This window comes from Chiloscyllium plagiosum, unplaced genomic scaffold (genome assembly GCF_037043375.1).
Source record: "Chiloscyllium plagiosum isolate Xiang-an unplaced genomic scaffold, Cpla_swu_hap1 HiC_scaffold_28, whole genome shotgun sequence".
Classification (NCBI taxonomy): Eukaryota; Metazoa; Chordata; class Chondrichthyes; order Orectolobiformes; family Hemiscylliidae; genus Chiloscyllium; species Chiloscyllium plagiosum.
In genome coordinates, this window is record NW_028270166.1 from 41,308,512 (window position 1) to 41,323,556 (window position 15,045).

The 15,045-nt window shown below is 44.2% G+C and overlaps 1 protein-coding gene across 3 annotated transcripts in view; it reads right to left on the reverse strand.

Annotated features, from left to right (window-relative positions):
• The window catches only part of kdm4b (lysine (K)-specific demethylase 4B), a 479,386-nt gene that overhangs the window by 279,473 nt on the left and 184,868 nt on the right, over window positions 1-15,045 (reverse strand). For all 3 annotated transcript variants that reach the window (XM_043720917.2, XM_043720921.2, XM_043720920.2), the window contains one exon: window positions 14,396-14,499. In XM_043720917.2, coding sequence (XP_043576852.2) covers window positions 14,396-14,499 — 104 coding nt within the window. The remainder of the gene's footprint in view (window positions 1-14,395; window positions 14,500-15,045) is intronic.

Consider the following 15,045-nt stretch of genomic DNA (forward strand, 5'->3'; position numbering starts at 1 on the left):
TGGGAAGTGCGACGCAACAACCAAGCATACTTACCAGAAGAAAACGAAGGTGGAAAATGACCAGGAAAAAGTACAAGTAGACAATTTTGAAGCCGTTCTTTTACATTTGTTACTGAGCTTTTGGGAAAGAAAACCCTTCTGTCAGTTACTTTATTTACCTTACTAAAAACAAAATCCCTCATCACAACTGCACAGCATTCTACCATTGAGGTGATAACTTTAAAAACTGAAGCAGCTAGTATAAGATGCCTATTTTGCACAATCCCAGGAAGCAGTTGATATACTTATTTCCATGTTTAACAATAACATGTAACACAAAAATGTGTAGAAAGGGAAAGAAAGAAAACAAAATAGCCTCCAAAGAGATTTCAGCTCGCAAAGAGACAATTGGATAATATCCAATACAACCTGTTTGTTGGGAAATGCAACCATACATCATAACATTACCATCATCCAAAGTCTTATATGCTCACCGTAGTGTCTCATCCATTATATAGTTTCTAACATATAGTGATTATCAATAACATTTTTGCAATGAGAATCTTGGATAAAAAACAAGACTTGATGCACTGCAACCTTGGCAGTTAATCGCTGGGTTACTGGTTATAGTTTCACACAGTCCTGGCAAAAGTAACTTGCCCTCACCTACACAATTCTTTCCTAAAATAGACTAAGGCAGGGGTGGGGAACCTGCGGCCTTCTAGGCCATTGTGTGTGGCCTTTTGAATGAATCCAAATTTTGCAGAACAAATCTTTTATTTATTATTAATATGTTGTTTTCGTCCTTTATTGTTTTTATTTTAATCTTAAAATGAATGTATTCAAAATACCTGAGAACAAAAGAAAATTCAACAAAATAATCCTCACAGACTGACCGCCACAATTTGAAAAAAAATGTGAATTTTGAAGAATATACAATTGAAGTTTCTTGGATGCGGCCTTATTAGATTACAACAAACATAATGCGGCCGTCCAACATGAAAAAGGTTCCCCACCTCTGGACTCAGGGTTTCTTGTTTTATTCAATCAATACAGATTGTTCACTGTGTATTACTATCATAATTATCAGGCAGCCAATACCAGCCCTAGCAAAACAAAAAAATTGTATTAATAAATGACATTTTTAAGAAAAGGTAATTATCTCAGTTTGCTGGAATTAGAAATAATCTTTTTCTCACATGAATTATTGCAGGGGATACACCTCCACCTACTGTATTAAAACCCTCTGCAAACTCTTGGTCTAAAGCAAATTTATTACAAGATCACTTCTCAATTCATAAATGCTGCTTCATGTGTTTTTTTCCATCTGAATGGATACAGCTTCCAAATCTTAATGACTTCGCCAAAAAGTGCCATTGTTTTAAATTAAAACAAAATGTTACACTCAAAGCCAATTATTGCCTATGCGCCCCTGGGAGATCCAATGCTCCGCTGCTGCACAGTTGATTCCATTTGGACAAACTGGAAGTCACACTTTAGTGTCAAAGAGTCCTTGAATTTCTGTTACATGTCACTGAATTCTGCAGCCCACCTCCTTTGCCTCATCAATGTCAAAATAAATTTATTATGACAGAATCAACTTAATTGTTCACAAATTTGTGTGAATCATTCAAGTGCAGCAAGACAACATTTAAGCAAAAAGAAAGGAGTTAAACTTCCTTTGCCCTCTTCTGCTAGCTTATAAAATTGCATTTGTGACTTATTCATCAAGATTTGCCAGCCACAAAACCAACCAAAATCCTCTGTGAACAGTCAGTAGAATGTTTGAAAGACCTTCCTTGTTACAGAAGTACTTTCACGAACAATGTAGACCGGAATATTTTAGATTACATATGGTCTTTTAAAAGAAAACAAAGTCATTACAGAATACTTAAAATATATTTACTTGGATGTTAGCAAAGGAATGCATGTGTCATCCTTTGTCAGATCTCTGGCTAAAGAAGCAATTACATCCAAGATGACATCACAGCAGCAATACCACACAAAATTTTATTAGCTACTGCTCTGGTCCATTGTTCTACAGGCTGGTGAGTTGTGAGTTGCTGCTCATGGTGAAGGTTGCTCTAAGTATTGTCTTTCAGCATAGGAACCTATAGGGCTTGTTTGGTCTGGTGCGGTAAATGAAAACTACATCCAGGTCTAACAGAAGAGCCTCTTATCTTTAAGAAGATACAGTTTATTGTAATTCACTGCTCATCTACATGTTATATTGATAATGACAGACATTATTACAGAGACTCTAAAGGAGTACCAGATGGCAGGTATCACTCCAAAATCCTAAACTGTTCTGCCCTTATGTCCATTTTAGTGGGTGGTGCTTATGGCACTCAACAACAAACTCTTTCAGATCTACATTTCTAAAATACTCGCGAGAGAGTGATATTTAAAACGGCAACATTTTCTGCTCCTCACCTGTCAGTTTGGCTGAGTTGGTAGCTCACTCACTAGGCAGTTCTGGATTGAACCTCCAATCCAAGCCCTACATTTATAAATCCAGGTTTGTATTCCAGAGCACTGCATTACAAGAAATACCATTTTAAAGAAGTGATTATGTCCATTCAGAACCCTGATTGCTTTTGTTCCAAGTGGATTTTGAAGATTCCAGGACACTATAAATTAAGCAGGAAGTGTTCCCAGATTTCTGGCTTTAGCAACAGTAAAATCAACTAGTCAATCACTGAAGCATCTTTTATTTTGAGCAAAGACCTTGTTAAACCTGTTGCTGACGAGAAACAGGCACATATGAGTTGATGAACTGTTAATAGCCTCATATTGGGACTGGAATTCAAGTGTTGAATGAACTTGGACTTTTATACAGAAATCAGTAAGTGAGGGCAAGAAAAGCAATCTTTGGAAGCAGCCCTAGTTCACAGTAAAACTCCACTCCATGATCTTAAAACAAATAAAGTCATAGCGTCATACAGCATGCAATCAGACCCTTCAGTCCAACTCGTCCATGCCGACCAGATTTCCCAAACTAAACTAATCCAAAATCCCTTTGAACTTTTCAGATTCATGTACCTGTCCAAATGTCCTTCAAGTGTTATAACTGTACCTGCATCTACCACTTCCTTTGGCAGTTCATTCTACATACAAACTACCCTCTTTGTGAAAAAGCTACCCCTCAGCTTCCTTTTAAATCTTTCTCTTCCCACCTTAAAAATATGCTTACTAGTTTGGAACTCCACCACCATAGGGAAAACACCTTGGTTATTCACCTTATCGATGCCGCTCATGATTTTATAAACCTCTATAAAGTCAGCTCTCAACCTCCTACACTCCAAAAAAGGTCCCAGCCTATCCTGTCTATTTTTATAACTTTCACTCCAGCAACACCCTAGTTAATCTTTTCTGAACCCTCTCCAATTTAATAACACTCTTCCCACAGGAGGGCAACAAGAACTGTACACAGTACTCAAAAAGTGGCCTCACCAACATCCTGCACAACATGACCTCTCAACTCTTCTACTCGATGGTCTCAGCAATGAAAGCAAGCATACTAAACACCTTCTTAACCATCCTGTCTACCTGTGACACAACTTTCAAAGAACTATGCACCTGAATCCCTAGGTGTCTTTGTTCAGCAACACCAACCAGAGCCCTATCATTAACAGTATAAGTCCTACCCTGCTTTATTTTACTAAGATGTAAAACTCCACCTGCCACTCCTCAGCCCATTTGATCAAGTTAGTTTTGTAATCTTAGATAACCTTCTTCACTTTGTCGACTCTACCAACAAAGAGATGGGTGCAAGGACAGGGCTGAGAATATTTCTGAAGCACTGGCATGGAGGTAGAGTCAACAGGACAAAGGAATGGACATTGGGTGAAAAACATGATAGGTGCCAGAGAGATATTAGTAGGGAGGTGATCACCTGAAATAGAATCAAAGAAATTGAATTCAGGAGAAAAGTACCAAAGATGGTCCAGTGAATAAAGGACATTGGTGGAAACATGAAACAAAACCAATGAATTACCCCAAATCGAGCTGATTGAAGGGAATGGTGCAAAGACAGTCATCACAGCACTGACTGTAGCATGGTAGCTTACTAAAATTGGAACATCACCAGGACTCCAAGAGGTTCCCACATCAACAATGTCCTTAACAAGAGACCTTGGAGTGCAGGTTCATAGCTCCTTTAAAGTGGAGTCGCAGGTAGATAGGATAGTGAAGGCGGCGTTTGGTATGCGTTCTTTTATTGGTCAGAGTATTGAGTATAGGAGTTGGAAGGTCATGTTGTTGTACAGGACATTGGTTAGGCCACTTTTGGAAGATTGTGTGCAATTCTGGTCTCCTTCCTATCGGAAAGATGTTGTGAAATTTGAAAGGGCTCAGAAAAGATTTACAAGGATGTTGCCAGGGTTGGAGGATCTGAGCTACAGGGAGGGGCTGAACAGGCTGGGACTGTTTTCCCTGGAGTGTCGGAGGCTGACCTTATAGAGATTTACAAAATTATGAAGGGCATGGATAGGGTAAATAGACAAAGTCTTTTCCCTGGAGTCAGGGAGTCTAAAACTAGAGGGCATAGGTTAGGGTGAGAGGGGAAAGATATAAAAGAGATCTAAAGGGCAACTTTTTCCACACAGAGGGTGGTACGTATATGGAATGAGCTGCCAGAGGATGGGTGAAGGCTGGTACAATTGCAACATTTAAAAGGCATTTGGATGGGGATATGAATAGGAAGGGTTTGGAGGGATATGGGCTGGGTGCTGGCAGGTGGGACTAGATTGGGTTGGGATATCTTATCGGCATGGAGGGGTTGGACCGAAGGGTTTGTTTCCACAGTCTACATCTCTATGACTCTAAGTGGGGAATGCCCCAAATTTTACACTTAGCAACTACACAAACATCCCTTCCAACAGCATCCCCGCGCACAGGCTATCAAAATGAACTGTGATGTTATTCATTCCTGGACCAGCGCTGACGTCTAACAAAGGAATTCCAGCAGGAATGCATCACTGAGCTGAAACAAATCAAGAACAAATGGGGTTCTGGGACCCACAGGAGATGGTTGAGGGAAGCTGACAGAGAGAGACTGATGGTCACCAAGATTTGCACCAAATGGACAAAAAATGTGAATGAACTTCTAGATGACAAGGACTATACCCAAAACAAGTGATGAAACCGCAAGATACATACTTTGGCAAAATAATGGAGTTGGGATGACAATGACCCTTTGCAATCAGTTTTTAACTGTAAAGCACTAATGGAAAGGGCAATGGAAGCAGATGCAACACTAATTTTCAGAAGGATTCCCAGAAGTATTGAGCAGAAGCAGAACAATTGGGGTGCACAGGAATTAATCAACAAAGGACAGCTCTTTCAAGAATTAGAAAAAAGTGGACCTCAAGGCCTCTTTCTATGTTGCATCATTTCATGCCTGAATTCAAGATCAGGGTCACAAAATTGTTTGGTGCAAAAGGAGATCACTTGGCCCATCATGCCTACCACATCAAACACATTTAAGGAATATACAAAACATATGGAAGTCTGAAATAAAAACAAAAAGTGCAGTATCGATTCAGGTGTCAACTGATCACGGAGAAACTGATTTTCAAATGTCATCTCATCTGGGAGAAGTTAGAAATCTAACCGTTTTGAAGCTACCAATTCTATTTCTCAAAGATATATAAAAGTGCCTTTTTGAGGAATAGGCAGTGAACGCCAGCAAAGATAAATAAATAGAAGCAAATTACTGAAGATGGTGGAATCTGAACTGGATTCAAGAGGATGGATGGTAAATGCAAGCTCTGCTAACAATACAATTGTCCCAAAAATGAACCGAAAATACCGTACTGTTGGGTGATTCCTCCACCTGTGGTGATGATGCACAACAGCCTGGGGTACCAGTGGTACTAATATGCATTTCTAATTTGTTTCTCTTGTGGTTTAACACAAGAATGTTTCTTGAGTGCAGATCCATAATTGTTATTCTATCCAGAAAGATTGCAATAATGATGAACTGTGAATAAATATTCTCTGACTACTTCTTGAGATTCAAACAATGCTAGAGAATTCTCTAGTTTTGTGCGCAACATGCTGTGGCACTTTTTAAAAGATGGCTGTTTTATTGTTAATTTGACATAGAATATCTTCAACATCTTTCGCTCCTAGATTTTCTGAAAAGGATTTCTGGGAAACAATCCCTTGAACTGCATTGCACTCACCACAGTTATTCTGATGCAGTCCATGGTACAAAGGGTTAATGGTAATCTATAGGCATTTAAACAATAAATGGGAAAAATTGCAGATACTGGAAATCTGAAATAAAAACAAAGTGGAAGGAAAACTCAGCAGATCTGACAGCATCTGTGGAGAGAGAAACAAGGGTTAACGTTTCAAGTGTGATATTGTGATTCTTCAGAACTGGTTGAGTTCTTAAGGTCATTGCTGCTAGACTGAGCATATGGCAGGTCCTGAGAGAACCAAAAAGAGTGAAAGGCATACTAGACTTCATCTTCATCAATATGCCTGCCAACGGTAGATGTGTCAATTACAGTATTGGTGAGACTGCATCGCCCAGTTCTTATAAAGGCAAAGTCCCATCTTCACATTGAGAATGTCCCCCATTATGCTGTATGGCACTATCGCCACAGCAACTGAGCCAGACTTTGAAAAGATCTAACAAGAATAGGCACCCATGAGATAATGTGGGTCATCAGCAGCAAAATATGCAAATCGCATGGTGTAGCATATGCCCCACTCTACCATGACCATCAAGGCAGGAAATCAATCGTGGTTCAATGAAGAGTGCAGGCTGGCATGCCAGGGGTAGCATCAGGCATGATCTAAATATGAGGGATATCCAGATGAAGCCACAATACAGGATTACTTGTCTGCCAAAGTAAGCAGTGAAAGATAGAGGTAAACATTTCCACCACTAATAGATCAGTTCTAAGTTCTGCAGTCCTGCCACATCTTATCACAAACAGTGGAGGACAATGAAACAACTCACTGGAGGTGGCAGCTTCACAAACATCCCAATCCTCAATTTTGGGGAAACCCAACACATCAGAGCAAAAGATGAGGCTACAAAGTTCAAAGAACCCTCTGGCTCCATCCCCTATCTACATTTTTGAAAATCAGATCACAACGCTGTACTGCTCCTTCTTATTTACAAACAGAAATTGAAGTGTGAGGACCCAATACGGAAAGTAGTGCAGTGTTGGCCTGATTCAATGGAAGGGCTTCAATGGGACTGCTTAGAGTGAGTTGACTGGTCAATATTCAAAAACTTAGCAAACAGCCTAAAAATGTATGCCACCACTGTTACAGACTTCATTAGTAAATGTGTGGAAGACTGGGCGCCAAAGTAGTTAATCCAAATGTTCCCTGGAAACCATGGATTAACTGAGATCTTATCCTTACTGAAGTCCAGGTCTGAGGCATTCAAGGATAAAGTGAGGTCTGCAGATGCTGGAGATCAAAGCTGAAAATGTGTTGCTGGAAAAGCGCAGCAGGTCGGGCAGCATCCAGGGAACAGGAGAATCGACGTTTCGGGCATAAGCCCTTCTTCAGGAATGAGGAAAGTTTGTCCAGCAGGCTAAGATAAAAGGTAGGGAGGAGGGACTTGGGGGAAGGGTGTCGGAAATGTGATAGGTGGAAAGAGGTCAAGGTGAGGGTGATAGGTCAGACTGGGGTGGGGGCGGAGAGGTCGGGAAGAAGATTGCAGGTTAGGAAGGCGGTGCTGAATTCGATGGATTTGACTGAGACAGGGTGGGGGGAGGGGAAGAAGTGAGGAAACTGGTGAAATCCGAGTTCATCCCTTGTGGTTGGAGGGTTCCTAGGCGGAAGATGAGGCGTTCTTCCTCCAACCGTCGTTTTGTTGTGGTCTGACGATGGAGGAGTCCAAAGACCTGCATATCCTTGGTGGAGTGGGAGGGGGAATGGAAATGTTGAGCTACAGGGTGGTTGGGTTGGTTGGTCCGGGTGTCCCAGAGGTGTTCTCTGAAACGCTCCGCAAGTGGCCGGCCTGTCTCCCCAATATAGAGGAGGCCACATCGGGTGCAGAGGATGCAATAGATGGTGTGTGTGGAGGTCCAGGTAATATCTGTGGCGGATATGGAAGTTTCCTTTGGGGCCTTGGAGGGAGGTGAGGGGGGAGGTGTGGGCGCAAGTCTTGCACCTCCTGCGGTTGCAGGGGAAGGTGCCGGGAGTGGAGGTTGGGTTGGTGGGGGGGTGTGGATCTGACGAGGGAGTCACGGAGGGAGTGGTCTTTACGGAATGCTGATAGGGGAGGGGAGGGAAATATATTCTTGGTGGTGGGGTCCATTTGGAGGTAGCGGAAATGACGGCGGATGATGTGCTGTACATGGAGATTGGTGGGGTGGTAGGTGAGGACCAGTGGGGTTCTGTCCTGGTGGCGGTTGGAGGGGCGGGGCTCAAGGGCGGAGGAGCGGGAAGTGGAAGAGATGCGGTGGAGGGCATCGTCGACCACATCGGGGGGGAAATTGCGGTCCTTGAAGAAGGAGGCCATCTGGGTTGTGCGTTTTTGGAACTGGTCCTCCTGGGAGCAGATGCGGCGGAGTCGAAGGAATTGGGGGAATGGGATGGCGTTTTTACAGGGGGCAGGATGGGAGGTGGTGTAGTCCAGGTAGCTGTGGGAGTCGGCCCCGCCCCTCCAACCGCCACCAGGACAGAACCCCACTGGTCCTCACCTACCACCCCACCAATCTCCATGTACAGCACATCATCCGCCGTCATTTCCGCTACATCCAAACGGACCCCACCACCAAGGATATATTTCCCTCCCCTCCCCTATCAGCATTCCGTAAAGACCACTCCCTCCGTGACTCCCTCGTCAGATCCACACCCCCCACCAACCCAACCTCCACTCCCGGCACCTTCCCCTGCAACCGCAGGAGGTGCAAGACTTGTGCCCACACCTCCCCCCTCACCTCCCTCCAAGGCCCCAAAGGAAACTTCCATATCCGCCACAGATTCACCTGCACCTCCACACACATCATCTATTGCATCCTCTGCACCCGATGTGGCCTCCTCTATATTGGGGAGACAGGCCGGCTACTTGCGGAGCGTTTCAGAGAACACCTCTGGGACACCCGAACCAAACAACCCAACCACCCTGTGGCTCAACATTTCAATTCCCCCTCCCACTCCACCAAGAGATATGCAGGTCTTTGGACTCCTCCATCGTCAGACCACAACAAAATGACGGTTGGAGGAAGAACGCCTCATCTTCCGCCTAGGAACCCTCCAACCACAAGGGATGAACTCAGATTTCACCAGTTTCCTCATTTCCCCTCCCCCCACCCTGTCTCAGTCAAATCCATCGAATTCAGCACCGCCTTCCTAACCTGCAATCTTCTTCCCGAACTCTCCGCCCCCACCCCAGTCTGACCTATCACCCTCACCTTGACCTCTTTCCACCTATCACATTTCCGACGCCCCTCCCCCAAGTCCCTCCTCCCTACCTTTTATCTTAGCCTGCTGGACAAACTTTCCTCATTCCTGAAGAAGGGCTTATGCCCGAAACGTTGATTCTCCTGTTCCCTGGATGCTGCCTGACCTGCTGCGCTTTTCCAGCAACACATTTCCAGCTCTGAGGCATTCAAGTCAGGCAACCCTGACCTACACAGGAAATCCAGGTACAACCTTCACACAGCCATCAGATGTGCCAAAAGGCAATATCAAACTAAGTTTCAGACCCAGACTAACCACACGGACACCTGTCACTTGTGGTAAAGCATACATGACAGAACAGCTACAACATGAAGTCAAACAGAATTACAGGCAACAATACATCCCTACTCAATGAGCTCAATGCATTCTACACTAGCATGAAACAAAAAGTCAGTGAAACGATATCACCTGTCCCAAAATTCTCAGATGTACTTCTAACCACAGTCACTGCTGCAGACATCAGATCAGCCTACTTGAAAGCGAACCCACAGAAAGCTTCTGTCCTGGATTCAGTACCCAGCCGTGCACTCAGATTCTGTACGGATCAGCTGGCAACAATATTCACTGACATCTTTAATCTCTCCACACTTCAATCTGAAGTCCCCACCTGCTTCAAGATGGCCACCATTATCCCAGTGCAAAGGAAAAAACATGCAGCATGCCTCAGTGACTACTGCCCCATGGCTCTGACTTCCATTATTATGGAGTGATTCGAGAGGTTAGTCATGGCTCACATCAACTCCAGCTATCTAGGTTGCCTTACTCCTTTGCAATTTGTCTTATGATGCAAAAGGTTCACGGCAGCTGCCATCTCCCTGGCCGTAACTAATCTCTGAAACATCTGGATAAGAAGGATACCTACATCAAGTTCCTACTTATTAATTATAGATACCCCCACCAACATCATATTTCCAAACAAACTCATCTCCAAACTCAGATCTAGGTCTCTCTCCTCCTTCTCTAAATGGATCCTCATCATTTTGACCCACAGACCACTATTGGTAAGAAAAGGCGAGAACATCTCCTCCACATAATCCTCAAAAACCAGTGTCCTGCAAGATAGCACGCTGAACCCCCTACTGTATTCCTTATACACACGCGGCGATGGCCAAATTCCAGCCCAACTTCAAGTTTGCTAACACCACCACCGTTGTAGGTCTGGTCTCAAACAACAATGAGACAGAGTACAGGAAAGAGATTGAGTGCTTAGTGACATGGTCAAAAGACAAAAATTTCTCCATTAATGAAGTATTTGCAACAGTTTTCAGCTAGAAGTGCCCAGTACATGATCCATCTTGGAGTCCTCCAGCGATCCCCAGCATCACAGATACCAGTCCTCAGCCAATTCAGACCACTCCATACATTACCAAAAACCATTTGGAGGCCATGGACACTGACACTGACAAGGCCATGGACACTGACAAGGCCATGGACACTGACAAGGCCATGGACACTGACAAGGCCATGGACACTGACAAGGCCATGGACACTGACAAGGCCATGGACACTGACAAGGCCATGGACACTGACAAGGCCATGGACACTGACAAGGCCATGGACACTGACAAGGCCATGGACACTGACAAGGCCATGGACACTGACAAGGCCATGGACACTGACAAGGCCATGGACACTGACAAGGCCATGGACACTGACAAGGCCATGGACACTGACAAGGCCATGGACACTGACAAGGCCATGGACACTGACAAGGCCATGGACACTGACAAGGCCATGGACACTGACAAGGCCATGGACACTGACAAGGCCATGGACACTGACAAGGCCATGGACACTGACAAGGCCATGGACACTGACAAGGCCATGGACACTGACAAGGCCATGGACACTGACAAGGCCATGGACACTGACAAGGCCATGGACACTGACAAGGCCATGGACACTGACAAGGCCATGGACACTGACAAGGCCATGGACACTGACAAGGCCATGGACACTGACAAGGCCATGGACACTGACAAGGCCATGGACACTGACAAGGCCATGGACACTGACAAGGCCATGGACACTGACAAGGCCATGGACACTGACAAGGCCATGGACACTGACAAGGCCATGGACACTGACAAGGCCATGGACACTGACAAGGCCATGGACACTGACAAGGCCATGGACACTGACAAGGCCATGGACACTGACAAGGCCATGGACACTGACAAGGCCATGGACACTGACAAGGCCATGGACACTGACAAGGCCATGGACACTGACAAGGCCATGGACACTGACAAGGCCATGGACACTGACAAGGCCATGGACACTGACAAGGCCATGGACACTGACAAGGCCATGGACACTGACAAGGCCATGGACACTGACAAGGCCATGGACACTGACAAGGCCATGGACACTGACAAGGCCATGGACACTGACAAGGCCATGGACACTGACAAGGCCATGGACACTGACAAGGCCATGGACACTGACAAGGCCATGGACACTGACAAGGCCATGGACACTGACAAGGCCATGGACACTGACAAGGCCATGGACACTGACAAGGCCATGGACACTGACAAGGCCATGGACACTGACAAGGCCATGGACACTGACAAGGCCATGGACACTGACAAGGCCATGGACACTGACAAGGCCATGGACACTGACAAGGCCATGGACACTGACAAGGCCATGGACACTGACAAGGCCATGGACACTGACAAGGCCATGGACACTGACAAGGCCATGGACACTGACAAGGCCATGGACACTGACAAGGCCATGGACACTGACAAGGCCATGGACACTGACAAGGCCATGGACACTGACAAGGCCATGGACACTGACAAGGCCATGGACACTGACAAGGCCATGGACACTGACAAGGCCATGGACACTGACAAGGCCATGGACACTGACAAGGCCATGGACACTGACAAGGCCATGGACACTGACAAGGCCATGGACACTGACAAGGCCATGGACACTGACAAGGCCATGGACACTGACAAGGCCATGGACACTGACAAGGCCATGGACACTGACAAGATTCCAGTATTGGTATTGAACACTTGTGCTCCAGAATCTGCTGTACGCCAAGCCAAGATGCTCCAGTTCAGCTGCAATATTAGCATCTACTTGACATGGAAAATTGTCTAATAATCCTGTGCATAAAATGCAGTATAAATATAATCTGGTCGATTACAGCCCTATCAGTCTATACTCAATCATCAGTAAAACGGCGAAAAATGTCATTAGCAGAACTATCAATGGTACTTGCTCAGCAATTATCTGCTCAGGATGTTCAGTTTGGATTCCATCAGGCCATTCAACTGCTGACCTCAAAAGAAGCTTAGGGGGAGGCAATGGTTTAGTGGTTTTCTTGCTGGCCTCTTAACCCAGAGACCCAAGTAATGTTCTGGGGACCTGGGTTCGAATCCTGCTTCTGCAGATGGTGGAATTTGAATTCAATAAATATCTTGAATCAAGAGTCTGTGATGACCAAGAATCCATTGTCGATTGTTGGAAGACCCATCTGGTTCACTAATGTCCTTCCTTACCTGGTCTGGCCTACATGTGACTCCACAGCAATATTGCAGACTCTTAACTCGCTGCTGGGATGTGCAATAAACGCTGGTTATCCAACAACGCCCTCGATCCCAAGAATGAGTAAAAAAAAAAGCTGAAGGAGGGGTTCGTGCGCCTGCCCTTGATATCAATGCCACATTTGACTTGACCAAATGCTCAATGAGCCCCTGCCAAAAGAGAGTCAATGTGAATTCAGGGCAGGTGGAATGGAGTCATATCTGGCACAAAGGAAGATGGTTGTATTTGTTGGAGGTCAGTCATCTCAGCTCCGGGACATCTCTGCAGGGGTTCCTCAGGCCCAAACACCTTCAGCTGCTTCATCAACGAGCTTTCTTGCATCGTAAGGTCAGAAAGTGGGAGGAAAATGGCAAAACACTGCTCCTTAGACAGCAGCTTCCAAACCCATGACCATTGCCATCTAGAAGAACAAGGGCAGCAGATACATGGGAACAACCAGCATCTGCAAGCTCCCCTCAAAGCCACAAACCATCCTGATTTGGAAAGATATCACCTTTTTCAGTGCTGCAAAATTCTGGAACTTCTCCTGAAACTGCATGGTGGCTCTATCTACACAGATAGACTGCAGTAGCTCAAGGAGGCAGCTCACCAGCACTGTCTCAAAGTCAATCTGGAATGGCAGTAAATGCTGGCCCAGCCATAAAACCCATCTCATGAATGAATGAATAAAAAAAAACAAGATATGGCCTTGGTGTTGATGTGTCCTGCTAGAAGTAAATTCATAAGGAAAGTAATTTGTGAGCTAAATGCCATCAATGACAAAGCTTCAGGCCTTCTATTAGAGTTCTTGGATGGAATTAACAAAACAAAATATTTTAATTACTTGAGACCTAACTGAATTGGACAACTTTCAGAAAACAGACAGACATTCTACAAAATAATACATCATGAGCTTTCGTACATTCTATGAAAGATTGACTAAATTCAATTTGGGGATCCTTGGTTTACCAGAATTTACGTTGCTGGTTGTGCTAATGTGTCTTTTATGAACAAGCCCCTAGTCGCCTGATGCTTCTATGGCAGAAATATTTGGATATTGTCTTGTTAACTTTAACAATGGAGCTAAATATATCCACTTTCCTGATATATTTTAAGGTTATAAATTGAAATGTCTCTGACAACTGAATCATTTTCTTCATTACATTGTTCTACTTACAAAAATCTATTAAATATGTTACGAATCAAACTTTCACAGAAACAAAGTACTTCTCTTATACAGTAACTCAACCATATTAAATGACATCAATTGTGCTACATCTCACAAAAACATTAATATGGCATTTGTTTTCTGCTTATATATTACATATATAACATATATGTTATACATCAGTATCTGCATACTGATATAATCGAAGTAACAACAGTTGCCTGGGATGCTAAGTCTCGCCTAACACCACAAATAACCTACCCTATCAAAGGGAATGCTGTACTTCTTCAGTATGGAAGGCGATATAAGAGTCATTTTGTGCCGAAGAAATGCATCACATCCTTGAGAACTGCCTGGGAAGAAGCCTGCAAAAAAGAAAAACAAAAACAAAAGAATGGATCATATTTTTGCCAATTCATTACACTATAATATCTAACTACATAGCTCCAGTATAATCAGTTTTCTTTCTGAAGGCTAGTCATTTGCATTCTGCTATTTCATCTCAGATGCAATAATATACAACAATGCCAATGTTCCTTCCTTTCTCTCAAATGTTTTTCCCCCTCCTCCTGACGTTATTAGAAACAGAAGAACATGAGTAGGCCATTCATCCTATCAAGCTTATTCTACCCTTAAGTTACATCATGGTTGATCATCAACCTCAGTGCCACTCTCCCACACTATTGCTACATCCAATGGTATCAGTAGTCTCCACAAATCTATAGATGTGCATCTTGAACATGCTTAATGATTGATTGTTGACAGGTCTCTGGGGTAGAGAGAACTCCAAAGATACACCATACCTTCATCAGAATCTTAAATGGTCTACTTGCCTTGACATGTTTTCTTAGTTTGAAGCAGGGAAAATATCTCCTCTACGTCAACTGTTTCACTCCCTGCAAATATGTTTT